Source organism: Plasmodium knowlesi (genome assembly GCF_000006355.2).
Source record: "Plasmodium knowlesi strain H genome assembly, chromosome: 7".
NCBI classification, from domain to species: Eukaryota; Apicomplexa; class Aconoidasida; order Haemosporida; family Plasmodiidae; genus Plasmodium; species Plasmodium knowlesi.
In genome coordinates this window covers 1,121,655-1,137,425 of record NC_011908.2, presented here as the reverse complement: position 1 = coordinate 1,137,425, position 15,771 = coordinate 1,121,655, and the positions used below count along the sequence as shown (strand labels likewise).

The 15,771-nt window shown below is 36.2% G+C and overlaps 4 protein-coding genes across 4 annotated transcripts; 2 read left to right on the top strand and 2 right to left on the bottom strand.

Annotated features, from left to right (window-relative positions):
• Nucleotides 1-1,477: 1,477 nt before the first annotated feature.
• Nucleotides 1,478-2,059, top strand: PKNH_0725400 (uncharacterized protein; the record flags this gene model as incomplete). The annotated part of the gene is made up of 1 exon (XM_002258510.1): nt 1,478-2,059. The coding sequence occupies one exon, from the start codon at nt 1,478-1,480 to the stop codon at nt 2,057-2,059; it is 582 nt and encodes a 193-aa protein (XP_002258546.1).
• Nucleotides 2,060-2,218: 159 nt separating this feature from the next.
• PKNH_0725300 (HSP90 co-chaperone p23, putative) lies at nt 2,219-2,874 on the bottom strand (the record flags this gene model as incomplete). Its single annotated transcript, XM_002258509.1, has 2 exons — nt 2,219-2,646; nt 2,832-2,874. The coding sequence occupies 2 exons, from the start codon at nt 2,872-2,874 to the stop codon at nt 2,219-2,221; spliced, it is 471 nt and encodes a 156-aa protein (XP_002258545.1).
• A 1,008-nt stretch (nt 2,875-3,882) lies between these two features.
• PKNH_0725200 (replication termination factor, putative) lies at nt 3,883-4,934 on the top strand (the record flags this gene model as incomplete). The annotated part of the gene is made up of 3 exons (XM_002258508.1): nt 3,883-4,065; nt 4,257-4,571; nt 4,731-4,934. The coding sequence occupies 3 exons, from the start codon at nt 3,883-3,885 to the stop codon at nt 4,932-4,934; spliced, it is 702 nt and encodes a 233-aa protein (XP_002258544.1).
• Nucleotides 4,935-6,973: 2,039 nt separating this feature from the next.
• PKNH_0725100 (Plasmodium exported protein, unknown function) lies at nt 6,974-7,846 on the bottom strand (the record flags this gene model as incomplete). The annotated part of the gene is made up of 2 exons (XM_002258507.2): nt 6,974-7,633; nt 7,763-7,846. 2 exons carry the CDS (start codon nt 7,844-7,846, stop codon nt 6,974-6,976), a joined length of 744 nt encoding a protein of 247 aa, XP_002258543.2.
• Between the last annotated feature and the right edge of the window lie 7,925 nt (nt 7,847-15,771).

Here is a 15,771-nt window from a genome sequence, read left to right as displayed (position 1 = left end):
TATGCTTATTTTTTTCCCGCTTTTCCGGTACTCTAGGGCGCGGTCTGCGCCCTCTCGCCCCGACGAGCGGAAATTAAGGCACCTCACAAAAAGGGGCCCAAGACAAAGTACCAACCGGCGAGCAGCCAGCTGTGCCAGCCATGCAAGGCAAGGAGAACGAAGCAGCTAGTTCCTTTTATCTTCCTCCCAGTTTATACATTCACAGTTTTTTTTTTTTTTTAGCTAGTTCTAGTGATCACTCTCAGCATAAATGAGGTATTTCCCCCTCCAAAAAAAACAAAAAAAACAAAAAAAAGTACCCTCATGGGGGAATTACTTAAGAAAATGAAATTTGTTACTTTTTGTGTGCACCGCATTGCCAGGAGGGATCGGAATGAGTAAGCCGATGTACCCGTGACTGCAGATGTTCTGCAGAATCCGCAGATGTACATACAGGATGACTTCCTCCACGTAGGTTCCCTCTCCTTTGGCCTGTTCTAACTCAGAGAGGGACACTTACACAGACGGAACAGAAACTCGTTTCACCTTTTTTCAACGAAGGTGCTGATTACCCGTCTGCTTATTTTAAAAAAAAAAGGAAAAAAATTTCTTCCTCTAAGCTTTCCCTACGTAGGGGCGCATTTCCAAGGAAGACCCAGCGTGGCAGTTAACACAGGTGTGCCTACTGCACGTAGAATATAAGGGGTCCTAGGGGGCTCCACTGATGGACGTGGATTTCCCCCTTAAAACACAATTGCCAGGTGCGGCGTTTTTCCCCTTTATAGGGAGGTAAAAAGGGGAAACCCTTTTTTAAAGAAACTCTGTGGGGATATCTCCTTAGAGGTTGAACGAAATTGTGTATCAACTAAGTGGACTTTTTTTTTTTTTTTTGGTGAGCTTGTGAATCCCGCATGGCGCGTTCACGCAACGTAAAGTACCATCCCCTCGATACGTAATTACCCCTTTTTAAGGGGCAAAACGCGCGGTGTAAAAAAAAAAAAAAAAAAAAAAAAAAAAAAAAAGAATCATCACGCATAGTAGTAATAACCTCGCACGAACATAGTTGCTAAGAACATCACGAACGAAGGTTACTCATGTTCGATCGCCCCTGCCGATGTGGTTTCCCCATTTACATATCAGAAGGACTACATAAAGGGATACCGCCTTATCTCTTAAGCGTGGTTAAAAATACTAGAGAGAGAATCGAATGGGTAATTCCCCCCACTCACAAACCCCACTTAAGGAGCAAAACATTAGCTTCGTAGCGAAAAAATTCCTCTAGTGTTCCTCACACGTTAGGATTAGCTGCACATGTGATTTCTTGACCGTATGTACAAAGGAATGCTCGTTCACCCCCCAATACAGAAGTATGCATGTGTATCTATAGACTACCTAATCTGAGAAGGTTTCCCTTGGTTACCCCAACGAATCCCGCGCATAGCCTCAACAGGCTACCTACAGAAGCGAAAAAAAAATTTCGTTATATAGGTAGGTGAAAATGAGCATCAACATCGAGAGACTCCAAAGCGAAGATGAAGTCGCGTTTAAGCTGAAGGGAGAAATTGCAACCATCGAAAAGGAAATAAAAAGTTGGTTCATAAAGAGGAGACTGAACATGGAGTTGAACTATTCGCTACATAACCTATTCGCAAACTACAACATTGTTGGATTGTCCATTAATAAAAATATCGACGTGAAGGAGAAGATGTTGTGGCATGATATAGTCAATGGGAAACCCACTCTGGAAGACACACTTAGTATGGATGCAAAAGAATACAAAGCAGATATGTACAGCAAGATGTGGGACAACAGCACCACTACAGAAAATCCATGTAGACTAGTTGGGTCGATTTTTTTCAGATGCTTAAAAAATAATTACCACTTAACAGAAACAGAACGAGAAGGTACGTGTATGCACAGCTTTGTAAACTTCACTAATTGTAGGAAGGCGCTGAAATTGCAACAGGCGAACAATATAAAAACTGCCCTCATGAAGCAGAATGCGGAGGACAACCATGCGAAGGCTCTCTTTGAGCGAAGGAGTGCTCTATTGGAGAAGCTGGAGACCCGCAGTACCTAGAGGAGGAGTGACCTCACAGTGAATTACATAATCCATGCGTTATACAAATACGCACAGTAGCACGAAAAAAAAAAAAAAAAAAAAAAAGAAAGAAAACAGTTGGCGCTACCTTTTTTGGTGCACGATTTTTTTTTTTTCCCCCCACGTGGTGCGCCCACTCTAGTACTTCAGTCCGCCCATAAAGGTGCGTGCGTCTGGTACCTGGCCGTTAAACGCGGCTGAAGAGAAGTCAAAGGTGGGATACTCATTCTGAAAGCGCTCCAAAAGAATTTTTTTCTTCGTGTTATCTTCATCGATGGCATTAATGCACTTGTGCCCCTTAAAAACGCTACTCCATGTTTCTGCCTTTCGCACCTTGGTTAAAAGGATGTGTAAATTATTGTCTTCAATGAACCAGTATGAGCACTCCTCGTCGATGAGGCCGGACAATTCCCCCTCCAAAAAACTTTCCATTCCCTTCAACCCAATTCGAATTCTCTTACTCTTAAGGTCGATGTCGAAGTCCTTTTTATTAACCACTCTGGAGTTCATATTGATGAAAATGTTTATCTCATCGATGCTCTGCTCCCATTCGTAAATAACGACGCCTGCGATCAGGGGGGAAGGGGAAAAAACAGCCCAAATGAAAAGACAACCTTCTTTCCGCACTTCCCTTCGGATAAGTGTCTACATGGGCCGCTCCAACGGGGATTGAAACAAAGAAGGTTAGCGCGATTCGTGGAATGTAAGCACGTCAAAAGTGATGCCCATTTTCTACTCTCCAAGAACTTACCATTGTTTACGTATTTGTGTCTCTTCGTATAAATGTCACCCATTTTTTAATTCTGCAAAATGCGTCCCAGGCAGGGGAAGGGGGGGAGGGGAGTCCCGAAAACTTTTACAAGATTTTGGAGGGAGTGAAAGAAAAAAAAAAATATAATAAAAATAATCGTTTTGCCCGTGTGGTTCTTCTATTGACCACCGGCGCGAGGGGAATACACAGCTTATGGAGACAGAAACGTATTCACATGCGCATACAAGTAAACGTAAATGCAAGAGCGTGTATGCGTGTACCCGTGCGCGTTTCCTTAATTCATCACACTTGGTAATTCGCTCCCTTGCGAGCCATGCTCACTGCGCGGGACGCTCGCTTTTCCCCGACTTTTGATTTTTTGTAAAAGTGGCGTGCGTGTACAATTCGATCCAATTGAGTTGCCCCTTGGTAAAGAAAAAAAAAAAAAAAGAAGAAAAAAAAAAATTGCCAACTGGTGAGCGATTTAATGGACGAGAAAATTTTCCCACCGGTACCGTCAGTCAGGCGGTAACACTGAGTGCTCAGAGTGAAGGATTATTTTTGCGAACATAAAAGGAGTTACCCCAGTTTTTACAAAATGCGTACGTGCACCAGGTGGAAGGAGAAAGCGTTTAGCCATATGACTGATTTACGCAAATGTATTTTATTCACTCACTTGGTGTACGTCTGCACAGGAGTCTCCACGCGGGTGAGGGACGCGTACAGAAGGACACATTTTGAAGGGACACGTACATGAGGTATTGCACGGACAGGGAAAAGAGGACATACTCCCCTTGATACGTTTTTTTGTAACACTTTTTTTGTAACACTTTTTTGTAACACTTTTTTTGTAATCCTTTTTTCTTCTCCATTTTTTTTTTGTTACTTTTTTTTTTTTGTTTGTTTTTTTTTTTTTTTGAACGTTACCCCGACGCATACGAATGTAACGTACCCGCGCAGGTGAGAGGCTCGGCCAAGTTAGGGAGGCCCAAGGGGATAAATGTTTTTTGGTCCCCTTTAAACCCCTGATAGAAGGAACTGCGAATCCAAAATGGGGGGAGACGGAGGCAGTTTGCCCCAGCGGGTGGACTTGGTTCGAATGAAACACAAGAAACTGAATGAAAGCACGGGGAGCCTGGGCTACGGCAAAAATACCCTCGTGACGGTGAACCAGGGCAGAAGTAACTTGAAGGAGCTGAGGGAGCATTACATGAGTCACTGCGCGATATCGCAGGTGAGGTCAGGGGGGAGATGATAGCGGAAAGGGGCGGATATTTCCCATTTTGCGGAGGGTTCGATGTTTTGACCGTGCCTTCCCACGCGTAAACGGCGACTGTAAGAAGTGGACCCGCCACGCGCACTGATTCTAAAAGCTACCGTCATCACCACCACCAACTACATACCAACTTTACCCCCTCCCCATAGGAATCGCTCAAAGAACCCTTCTTCTGCTGTCGCCGCGGCTACCTGTACAACACGGAGCATATCTTGAGCCTTATTTTGGCCAGGCAAGGCAAAAAGAAGAAGAAACGTAAAATAGAGGACTCGCAGTATGAGGCATTTGCTCACATCGGGTCTCTTAAGGACTTGGTGCTCTGCAAAAACAAATTGAATGAAGAGAACAAGTTGGTTTGTTCCATCTCGAACGAGATTATTAACCCCTCTTCCGGGGCCATGTGCCTCTTTTCCTGTGGCTGTGTGTTCTCCAAAAAGGTCTTCAGTCATGCGAACATTGCAAAAGTACGTGCGGAAGGGGGGAGGGAGGGGTGCGGCCTTGAATGGTGGTCTATAGCCCAATTCATGTGAACGTGATTTCCCCCCATACTTTACTCATTCTTCACATCCTTTCTCCCGTATGTAATATTCACCTGTGCAACGCACCTCCCTTTCCGATCACAGGAAAACGCATGCACAGCATGCAACACAAAATTCAAACCCAGCGATGTGATTGAAATTGCGAAGGTTAATAAACCCCTCATTGGAACGAGTGAAAAAAAGAAGAAAAGAAAAAGTGAGCAAGTGGATAAGGCAGAAAGGAAAGACAAGAGCCCGGCGGATAGGAAGCACCACACGCAGCACAATGAACAGAATTCCAACAAGTGACATGCTGATGAATACGTCCAAATGGGTTGGTAATTAGAATGCTGGACGAAATAGTGCCTTTGCAGTTACTTCGAGTCGTCTGAAGAACGGGAAAATCCTTGTAAATATTATGATATGTTATATATTTTCATTTTTGAGTGAAGGAAAATAGGGGGAGAACATTTCTCATCGCATGATTGGAAGAATATTTTAGTAGTAAAAATTATGACGACAAAAGCGGGAGGAAATACTGGAGGTCTCGTTTTCCTCATTTAGTGAAACAGCTCATAAACGGAGGAAATTAGTAAGAACTGCACACACTTGAATGTAATGTATCTAATCTTCGAAATATATTAATATAGGTGATACCAACAATTGTTCGCGTCTAAAGTGTATGTATTAGTGTATTAATATATATTAGCGAAATAAATAAAGAATATTATGGAAATGATAAGAACAGAAATAACAGTTGCGAGCATATATATGGTGTACTGGAAATTTTTAGTACACTTTATTCCAATTATATATTCCTAATGTAAATGAGCGAATTGGTGAATTATCATTATTAACTATTGCTGTTGTTTTTATGCACATGCGCCCATTGCGAATCATGTAACTAGGTACTTATCGGATAAGGGGTAGTCAGAACTATATTCCAATGCAATATGGATCAAGTAATCCTATGCAAATTCGTATTTTCACTACTCTTGGTGGAATAGGTATGTGATATTTTTTTATGTATTATCATTATTGAAATTCATACAAATTGTAACCTATATGAATGATAATATATATATCCTCATTTAAGGAGTTAAATTGCGGAAGTCTAATTTTCAATTATCATATTCTTTTAAGTTTTGTGGCACCTAAATTGGAAAATGCATAAACTGAAAAGTGCAAAATACGAATAAGATAAACATTTTAATTTGGCGTGGTCTTTATGGATTATTATTTGATAGAATCGAATATGTTAATTCAAGTTTGAGAAGGTACAAATATGTATTTATAGCCATGCGTAAATTTCGTACTTATAATTGAATTGGTATGTGCATTATCTCCATATAATTATGAATATGTTGCAATATGTAATTGGAGCTTTTATGTGGAAAAATGTATAACAGGAAAAAAATAAAAGAAGCATGTATGAATTTTGGAGTATATGGAAAAAGGGAAAAGAAGGAATCGTCGAGTTTCGGAAGGAATGAAATGGAATTCTTTTTTTTTTTTTTTTGTTTCTTTCTCTCTCCCAGTTTAAAGGAAAGTATAAGTCCCTTATGACCAGTAGTAATGGCGGAGCGCGTCTATGCTTCATTACTGAAGGATCAATTATATATTACCATTATGGATATAATTGTGTTTAAAGTAAGTTTAAGATGAGTTTATATTGTTTACAGAGAAAAGAAGAAAAATATACATCAAAATAATAATGTACATATCATACTTTGGCTACGATAAAACAGGACCGTTTCGTACGCTGTACCCTTTAATGAAGGATTTATAGTAAATTAAGGGCATGTAGTAAGAAGCACTAATTCAATTTGGATTCGTTGTAATAAAATATATAGTCACCTTAACTAGAGGGAAAAAAATAATAGTAGAACGAATTATGAAGCAATATATATTAAATTATAATAATTACATATAATTTATTAGATAGGTGCTTATACGAAACAAACATAAGAATCATTATTAGTTTCCTCCTTATTAGGACGGGGCATATAGTAGAACGGAATGTGTGGACAATGCTAAATGTAGTTACCATATGCTACGTTAATACGAAGGGAGTATATTACTAAAGAGAAATGTGTATACTGAAAAAAAAAAATAAAGACAGATATGTACATTCTATCAGGAGAAATGTTAATTATACGGAAGTAAATATATTTAGCATAAAGCATGAGTCAGTGGAAACATGTGAATGTGCATATGGAAGGAATGCACATGTTCTCCGTTTTTTGTGCCTTCACTATTACACTTTCCCAGATGAAGTTACTATGAATGAATAATTATTAATATAACATTTCGGGTGTTCTTTCTCCTAGTAATATTTTTGAATACATTTATATAAAAATATGTTTCAAGAAAGAACTGTATTCAGTATAACATAGTTTAGGATTACTATCTGCTATCATGTCAAATTTTACTTTCTTTATTAATAAATATATAAGGGATAGCACTGAAGCTGCACCTAACAAATGGGCTACTAATATATGGAATGTTACATATATTGGAAATAGGTAAGTATATGTTTTGAAGATATGTGTTGCATACGCTACTGCAGGCACTATTGTTACTATCAATTTAATTATGACAGGCGAGAATATGAAGAGCCCATATCTTCGGAGTACTTTTTTTATGAACAATTTTTTAGTCATATTCGGATCCTTCTTAAGGCTATATAAATAAGATAAGTACTTGAATGTTTTTTTTTCACCATATTTGTCCATTTTTTTCAAAAGTTCCAGAATATAAATTATCTTTTTTTTTTTCGTGGACTCTATATTGCTAGTTGGAGTACAGTTTGCCCTCAAGGTTATACTTGTTAATTTCGTTTCATTATTACATTTTTCTTCACTCTTTGGATAGGAACCAGGTGGCATTTCCTCATGTTCTACCGTTTTGTATGTTTCTTCTGGATTATTTGTTAATGGATTTCTATTTATGGAGTTTGCCGCATGGACCAATATGTATTGCATTCCTGTAGATTTATCCTGGTTACGCTGAAAACGAAGAATGAATATTTATTATGAGAAATAGTACTGTTTATGTCCTAAAGTAGTTTGCAATTGCTAAAAGTGAGATAAGCACAACGTAGGAAAAATAATTATTTAATATTTTTTCTATTATACCATGTCTTCGTAATAACTGCGTATTATAATGAAAATGGTACATATACAAATTTGAAGGGTACTGAGGAATTTATTCTTTTTCATTTATGTGAGCTTGTTCCTTTGTAACATTTACATTTCTTTTAACAAGGGAAGTCCATAATTATTGTTTCCTTTATGTAGATATCAGTAAAATATATTCATGGAATTCATTTTCTTCTTTTATATCTTCCTTCTTTCCTATTTTTATACATATTAAATATATGTATAAATCATTCTAAATAGAAATGAAAAATAGTTCATTTCAAATGATAGGCATTGGAATGTCGGAAGGAATAGTGGCTGATTTAGTGTTGCGCATAATATAGTACATCATGTTGTATAAATTATGTAACATCCGTTAGGAGGAGGTTCATTATTTATAAATTCTAGAAAAATATTCCTACTGCACTATTAAATTTTTTTTACTATAGTGCAGAATAATTGCAATTTTTTTTTATACTGTAAATTTTTTAATATGAACGATCCATAAAATGCGTTAGAGTTAAATTATGTTGATAGAATTTTTTAGCACTGCAGGAATAGTTTTCTAAAGGGAATTATTATTCTTTATATTATTAGATTTCTCAGATGTGCTGTTCATTATAAGAGCAGTGCCTTTTTTTTTTTCTTAAAATAATAGAATTTTCTTTTTTTTTTTTTTTTTTTTTTTTTTTTTCCTTCTTTTTGTACACTTACTTATGTATATTTAGGAAACATTTCTTTTATGTGGATTTATGTACATCTTTGTGTGATGCCCCTTTTTTCCTGATGAACTTTCATTAGAATGTCTTTAGTAATTTATTAAAATCTAATGATACTGCAGAAAAAGGGGCTACAGAAATATATATATATATATATATATATAGTGTGCCATGGGAGAACATATACTCATTATTTCAGCCTATAAATATATAATACACGGGAAAAGAGGGAAGTAGCATTATATACTGGGCTGGAGAAAAAAAAAAAAAGAAAAGTTACTTAGCTAGTTGTCGAAAAGAAAAAAAAGAAAAAAGTTACATTAGCTAGTTGTGGAAAAGAAAAAAAACAAAAAAAAAAAAAAAAGGACAAAGAGAAAATGTTATGAAGAAAGAACATATTTTTAAGGACTTCCCCCCAAGGGGAGGAAAAACTATTTATCATCTTATCATGAATCACCGCTTCGTATAAAACTGTTTTATGTAGTTAATGAGGGAGGATTCATTTTCGAAGTTCTTTTTTATATTTAGGCGAATAATGTGGGTGCTATACATGATATTTACTTTTTCTTCTACAATTATGTTAGAAGTGATGGTCTCGGGTGATCGTTCGTAATCTTCAATGTTTAGGAATGTGTTGGAGTTTACCTTTTGTATTATTTGCACGTGGATATTTATATCGCTATACTTAAGGAGGCCCTGTTCGAATTTGGATGTCTCGACTAGGGGAGAAATTTTGCACTCGCACTGGAGGGGGATGGGGTTGTGGGGAAATAAGTAGGTGAAGGAGGGGTTGTTTCGAAGCAATTGATTCTAGACGGGCAGTTCAACACCGTCGGTTCAACGCTGTCTATTCAACACGGCCGGTTCAACGCTGTCTATTCGGCACTGTTGGTGGAACACATTAAGGCAAGAGTAAAACTTAGGTGGCGAAAACTACTCAGTGAAGAGTTCCCCTTACCTTGGTGCCATCGCGGACAAAGTTGTTGTAAGGGGATGGTCGCGAGCACACCTAATTGCCTTGGCCAATCCATAAATCCTTCCATGCATGCGTTCCATCCTAGGACTCTATGTATTGAATGTTCAGTTTCTCCCTCCATATGCACTTGCACGAGCTTTCCGGTTTTATCTATGTGCAAGAAAGTTTTTCCTTTCCCCCTCCCTCAAGGCAACTGAAGCTAACCCCGGTACCCTATTCAAATATCCTAGGAACCTTACAAACATACCCCTACAACCTTATTCCAGCACCCCTAAACTTCATTCCAATACCCCTAAAACCTTATTGTAATACCCCTAAAACATTATTTTAATACCCTACAACCTTACTCCTAAACCCGGAATCTGACTTCTAACATACTGCACCTCGTAATGATCCTACCCCGCTTTTTTTTTTTTTTTCTCTTTTCTTTCATTTTTTCTTTTTTTTCCAATGTGGTAAGGTAGTGCGTATGCCTATTTGCCTTTTCTTTTTTTTTATTCTTTTCATTTTTGCGAAAAAAAAAAAAAAAAGAAAAAAAAAAACCTGTCACCCTAGAACCGAAAGCATACACCCTGAAGCGTACACCCTAAAATGCGAAATCTTACACATATACACCGTAAAATATTATAAATCTCGCAACCTAAAAATACGAAATCTTACACATATACACCTGTAAAATATTATAAATCCCGCAACCTAAAAATACGAAATCCTTCACATATACACCGTAAAATATTAAATCTCGCAACCTAAAAATGCGAAATCCTATACATGTACACCGTAAAATATTATAAATCCCGCAACCTAAAAATGCGAAATCTTACACATATACACCGTAAAAATATTATAAATCCCGCAACCTAAATACGAAATCTTACACTTCTACACCGTAAAATATTATAAATCCCACAACCTAAATGCGAAATCTTACACATATACAACGTAAAATATTAAATCCCGCAACCTAAAAATACGAAATCTTACACATATACACCGTAAAATATTATATCCCGCAACCAAACAATGCGAAATCATACACATATACACCGTAAAATATTATAAATCCCGCAACCTAAAAATGCGAAATCCTGCACATATACACCGTTAAAATATTATAAATCCCGCAACCTAAAAATACGAAATCTTACACATATACACCGTAACATATTATAAATCCCGCAACCTAAAAATGCGAAATCCTGCACATATACACCGTAAAATATTATAAATCCCGCAACCTAAATACGAAATCTTACACATATACACCTGTAAAATATTATAAATCCCGCAACCTAAAAATGCGAAATCTTACACATATACACCGTAAAAATATTATAAATCCCGCAACCTAAATATGAGAAATCTTACACATATGCAACGTAAAATATTATAAATCCCGCAACCTAAAAATGCGAAATCTTACACATATACACCGTAAAAATATTATAAATCCCGCAACCTAAAAATGCGAAATCCTGCACATATACACCGTAAAATATTATAAATCCCGCAACCTAAATACGAAATCTTACACATATACACCGTAAAATATTATAAATCCCGCAACCTAAAAATGCGAAATCCTGCACATATACACCGTTAAAATATTATAAATCCCGCAACCTAAAAATGCGAAATCTTACACTTCTACACCGTAAAATATTATAAATCCCGCTACCTAAAAATGCGAAATCTTACACATATACAACGTAAAATATTAAATCCCGCAACCTAAAAATGCGAAATCTTACACATATACACCGTAAAAATATTAAATCCCGCAACCTGAAAATGCGAAATCCTATACATGTACACCGTAAAATATTATAAATCCTGCAAACCTAAATACGAAATCTTACACATATACACCGTAAAATATTATAAATCCCGCAACCTAAAAATGCGAAATCTTACACATATACACCGTAAAAATATTAAATCGCGCAACCTAAATGCGAAATCTTATACATACACACCGTAAAAATATTATATCCCGCAAAACTAAGTGCGAAATCTTACACATATACACCGTAAAAATATTATATCCCGCAACCTAAAAATACGAAATCTTACACATATACACCGTAAAATATTATAAATCCCGCAACCTAAAAATACGAAATCTTACACATATACACCGTAAAATATTAAATCCTGCAACCTAAAAACGAAATCCTGCACATATACACCGTAAAATATTATAAATCCCACAACCTAAATACGAAATCTTACACATATACACCGTAAAATATTAAATCCCACAACCTAAAAATACGAAATCCTTCACATATACACCGTAAAATATTAAATCTCGCAACCTAAGAATGCGAAATCTTACACATATACACCGTAAAATATTATAAATCTCGCAACCTAAAAATACGAAATCCTGCACATATACACCGTAAAATATTAAATCCTGCAACCTAAAAATGCGAAATTTTACGCATATACACCGTAAAATATTATAAATCCCGCAACCTAAAAATGCGAAATCCTACACATACACCCCGTAAAATATTATAAATCCCGCAACCTAAATACGAAATCTTACAAATACACACCGTAATATATTATATCCCGCAACCTAAATGCGAAATCCTGCACATATACACCGTAAAATATTAAATCCCGCAACCTAAATACGAAATCTTACACATATACACCGTAAAATATTATAAATCCCGCAACCTAAAAATGCGAAATCCTACACATATACACCGTAAAATATGAAATCCCACAACCTAAAAATGCGAAATCTTACACATGTACACCGTAAAATATTATAAATCCTGCAAACCTAAATACGAAATCTTACACATGCGCCCTAAGAGGAACTAAATTTTACATTGAATATAAATCCTGAACCCGTAGCACGGAACCTATACTCCCAAATCGTAAGCATGCAACATGAAAATCGACATCTTATAACCTCAGCCATAATATCCTAACCCTAAAGCCTGACTTCTATACCCTGAAACCTTATTCTAATACCCCTACAACCTTATTCTAACACCCTTACAACCTTTATTCCTATACCCTACAACCTTACTCCTATACCATAAACTTTCTCCTTATTCCCGAATCTGACTCCCCTATCCTGGAGCCTTTTTTCCTTTGTTCAGTTCCATTCCTGCTTAGTTTTACTTTTTTCGTATAGAGTCTTTTCTTTTTTCACTTCTCCTGCTTTTCTTTTCTTTCCTTTTCCTTTTCCTTTGGTTGGATATTTTAGTTTTTTTCTCTTTTTCCTGTAAGTTATTTTTTTCTCCATTTTCCTTTAAATTGTCTTCCTTTTAACTCCACCTTAAACCTTTCTTTTCTCCCTTAAAACCTTCCTTCCTTTTCCACCTTTAAAACTTCTTCCTTTTCCCCCTTTAAAACTTCCTTCCTTTTCCCCCTTTAAACCTTCCTTCTCCTTCCCCCTAAACCTTCCTTCTCCTTCCCCCTAAACCTTCTTTCCTTCCTTCCCCCTAAACCTTCCTTCCCCTTCCCCTTCCCCCCTTCCTCTTTTTTCCATCTTTGTCATTTCTTAGACACCTTCCCTTTCTTACATCATTCCTCATTATTCCTCTTTCTACATTTTCCCATCCTATACCACATCATTCACTAATCCAACATTTTATACCGCGTCATCATCCCATGAACTTCCCCTTTTTTTTTTTTACAGCTGAGGAATGCATGAAAAACAGCAGCAAGAAATTTTGCCAGCGCTTGGAATGTGCACAACAACATTGGAATTTGACGAAGGAGAAGAGCAACACCGTAAGCGGCGGAAAGACTGTCTATATATACACATACATACATATACATTTGCATATATGTATACGTATATATGTGTATATATATGTATGTGTATACATGTATGTATATATGTATATATATATATATATGTATATGTATGTATGTATACCTATGTATATATATGTATATATGTATATATATCTATATATGTATATGCATGTGCTATATGTATATATATAGGCATGTAGGAGTATATTTTATATATACCTACATGTATATACGTGTATATGTAACATATATATATGTATATAGATGCATATATACAATATATGTGTAATGATATATCAGTTCATGTATATATATATATATATATATTCTTTTTTATTTCTCTATATATATGAAATGTGGATATAGGGTGTTCTCACATAGTCATATGATAAATAAGTAATTATGAAGAATGTTTTTTTTTTTCGAACATAATTGTATAAAATTATAGGAGAATAAATAATGCTTGTATAAGAAGGAAATTCTCAAAGGAAGGAATGTAAGAAGGTTTAAGGGGACGGAAGGAAGCTTCTTTTCCTTCGTTTTTTTTTAGAACAACAATAATATATGGCCTGGTGTTTTAGCCACCTTTAGGGGGGAGAAAAAGAATCTTTTCCTTTTTTTCTATAGGTGTTTTAAAGGGGGAAAACAAACAGGGTTTTACAGGTAAGGAAAGAAGGTTTCTTAAAGGAGGGGGGAAAAAGAAAAAAGGTTTTCAAAGGGAAGGAAAAGAAGAAAGAAGGTTTTCAAAGGAGGAAAAAGAAAGAAGAAAGAAGGTTTCCTAAGGGAGAAAGGAAAAGAAAGATTTAAAGGGGGGGAAGAAAAAGAAGGTTTCCAGAAGGAGGGAAGAAAAAGAAGAAAGAAGGTTCTACAGGGAAGAAAAAGAAGGTTTTCAAAGGGGGAAGAAACAAGAAGGTTTAAGGAAGGAAGAAAAAGAAGGTTTAAAGGGGGGGGAAGAAAAAAAAGGTTCTTTTTCCTCGATTTAGGGTTAGAACAATAATATATGGCCTGGTGTTTTAGCCACCTTTAGGGGGGGAGAAAAAGAATCTTTTCTTTTTTTCTATAGGTGTTTTAAAGGGAAGAAAAAGAAGAAAGAAGGTCTCTTAAGGGAAGGAAAAGAAGGTTTTTAAGGGGGGAAGGAAAAAAGAAGGTTTTAAAAGGAAAGGAAAAGAAGAAAAAAGGTTTTCAGAGTGAGGAGAAAAAAGGTTTTCAGGGGGGGAAAGGGGAAGAAGAAAGAAGGTTTAAAGAGAAGAAAAAGAAGATTTTAAAGGAGGAGGAAAAAGAAGGTTTCTTAAAGGAAGGAAAAAGAAGGAAGGTTTTCAAAGGGAAGGAAAAGAAAGAAAGAAGGTTTTTAGAGGGAAGAAAAAGAAGGTTCCTTAAGGGAAGGAAAAGAAGGTTTTCAAAGGAGGGAAGAAGAAGAAGGTTTTAAAGGGTGGAAGAAAAAGAAGGTTTAAAGCAGAAGAGAAAGAAGGTTCATTAGAGGGGGAAGAAGATTCTTTCCTAGGTTATTAGAACAATAATATATGGCCTGCTGTTTTGGCCACCTTTTGGGGGGGAGAAAAAGAATCTTTTCTTTTTTTCTATAGGTGTTTTAAAGGGGGAAAACAAACAGGGTTTTACAGGTAAGGAAAGAAGGTTTTCTAAGGGGGAAGAAAAAGAGGAAAGAAGGTTCCTTAAGGGGGGTAAAGGAAAAGGAAGGTTTAAAAGGGGAAGAAAAAGAAGATTAAAGAAGGTTTTCAAAGGGAAGAAAAAGAAGGTTTAAAGGACGAAGAAGAAAAAGGTTTTAAGGGAGTAAGAAATAGAAGGTTTCTTAAAGGAGGAAGAAAAAGAAGGTTTTAAAAAGGAAGGAAAAGAAGAAAGAAGTTTTTCAGAGGGAAGCAAAAGAAGGTTTTCTTAAGGGAGAAAGAAGAAAGAAGGTTTCTTAAAAGGGGGAAAGGGAAAGGAAAGTTCTTTCCTAGGTTATTAGAACAATAATATGGCCTGGTACATAACCACCCTAAGGGGGGAAAAGAAGAAAGAAGGTTTTCAAAGGGGGAGGAAAGAAAAAGAAGGTTTCTTAAAGGGAGGAAAGGAAAAGGAATGTTTTAAAGGGGGAAGAAAAAGAAGATTTCTTGAGGGAAGGAAAAGAAGAAAGAAGGTTTTTTAAGGGGGTAAAGGAAAAGGAAGGTTTTTAAGGGGAAGAAAAATAAGGAAGGTTCAGTTCCCTCGGTTATTAGAACAACAAGTATATGGCCTGGTACTTATTTCTTTCAGGAGGAGAAAGAATCTTTTTTCTCTATAGGTATTTTAAGGGGAAGAAAAAGAAGGTTTCTTAAAGGAGGAAAAAGAAAGAAGGTTCTCAAAGGGTGAAGAAAAAGAAGTTTTCTTAAGGAAAGAAAAAGAAGTTTTCTTAAGGAAAGAAAAAGAAGGTTTAAAGGGGGGTAAGAGAAAGAAGATTTATAGGTCGAAAGGGAAGAAAAAGAAGATTTATAGGGAAAGAAAGAGGTTTTCAAGGGGGAATGGAAAGAAGGTTTTAAAAGGAGGAA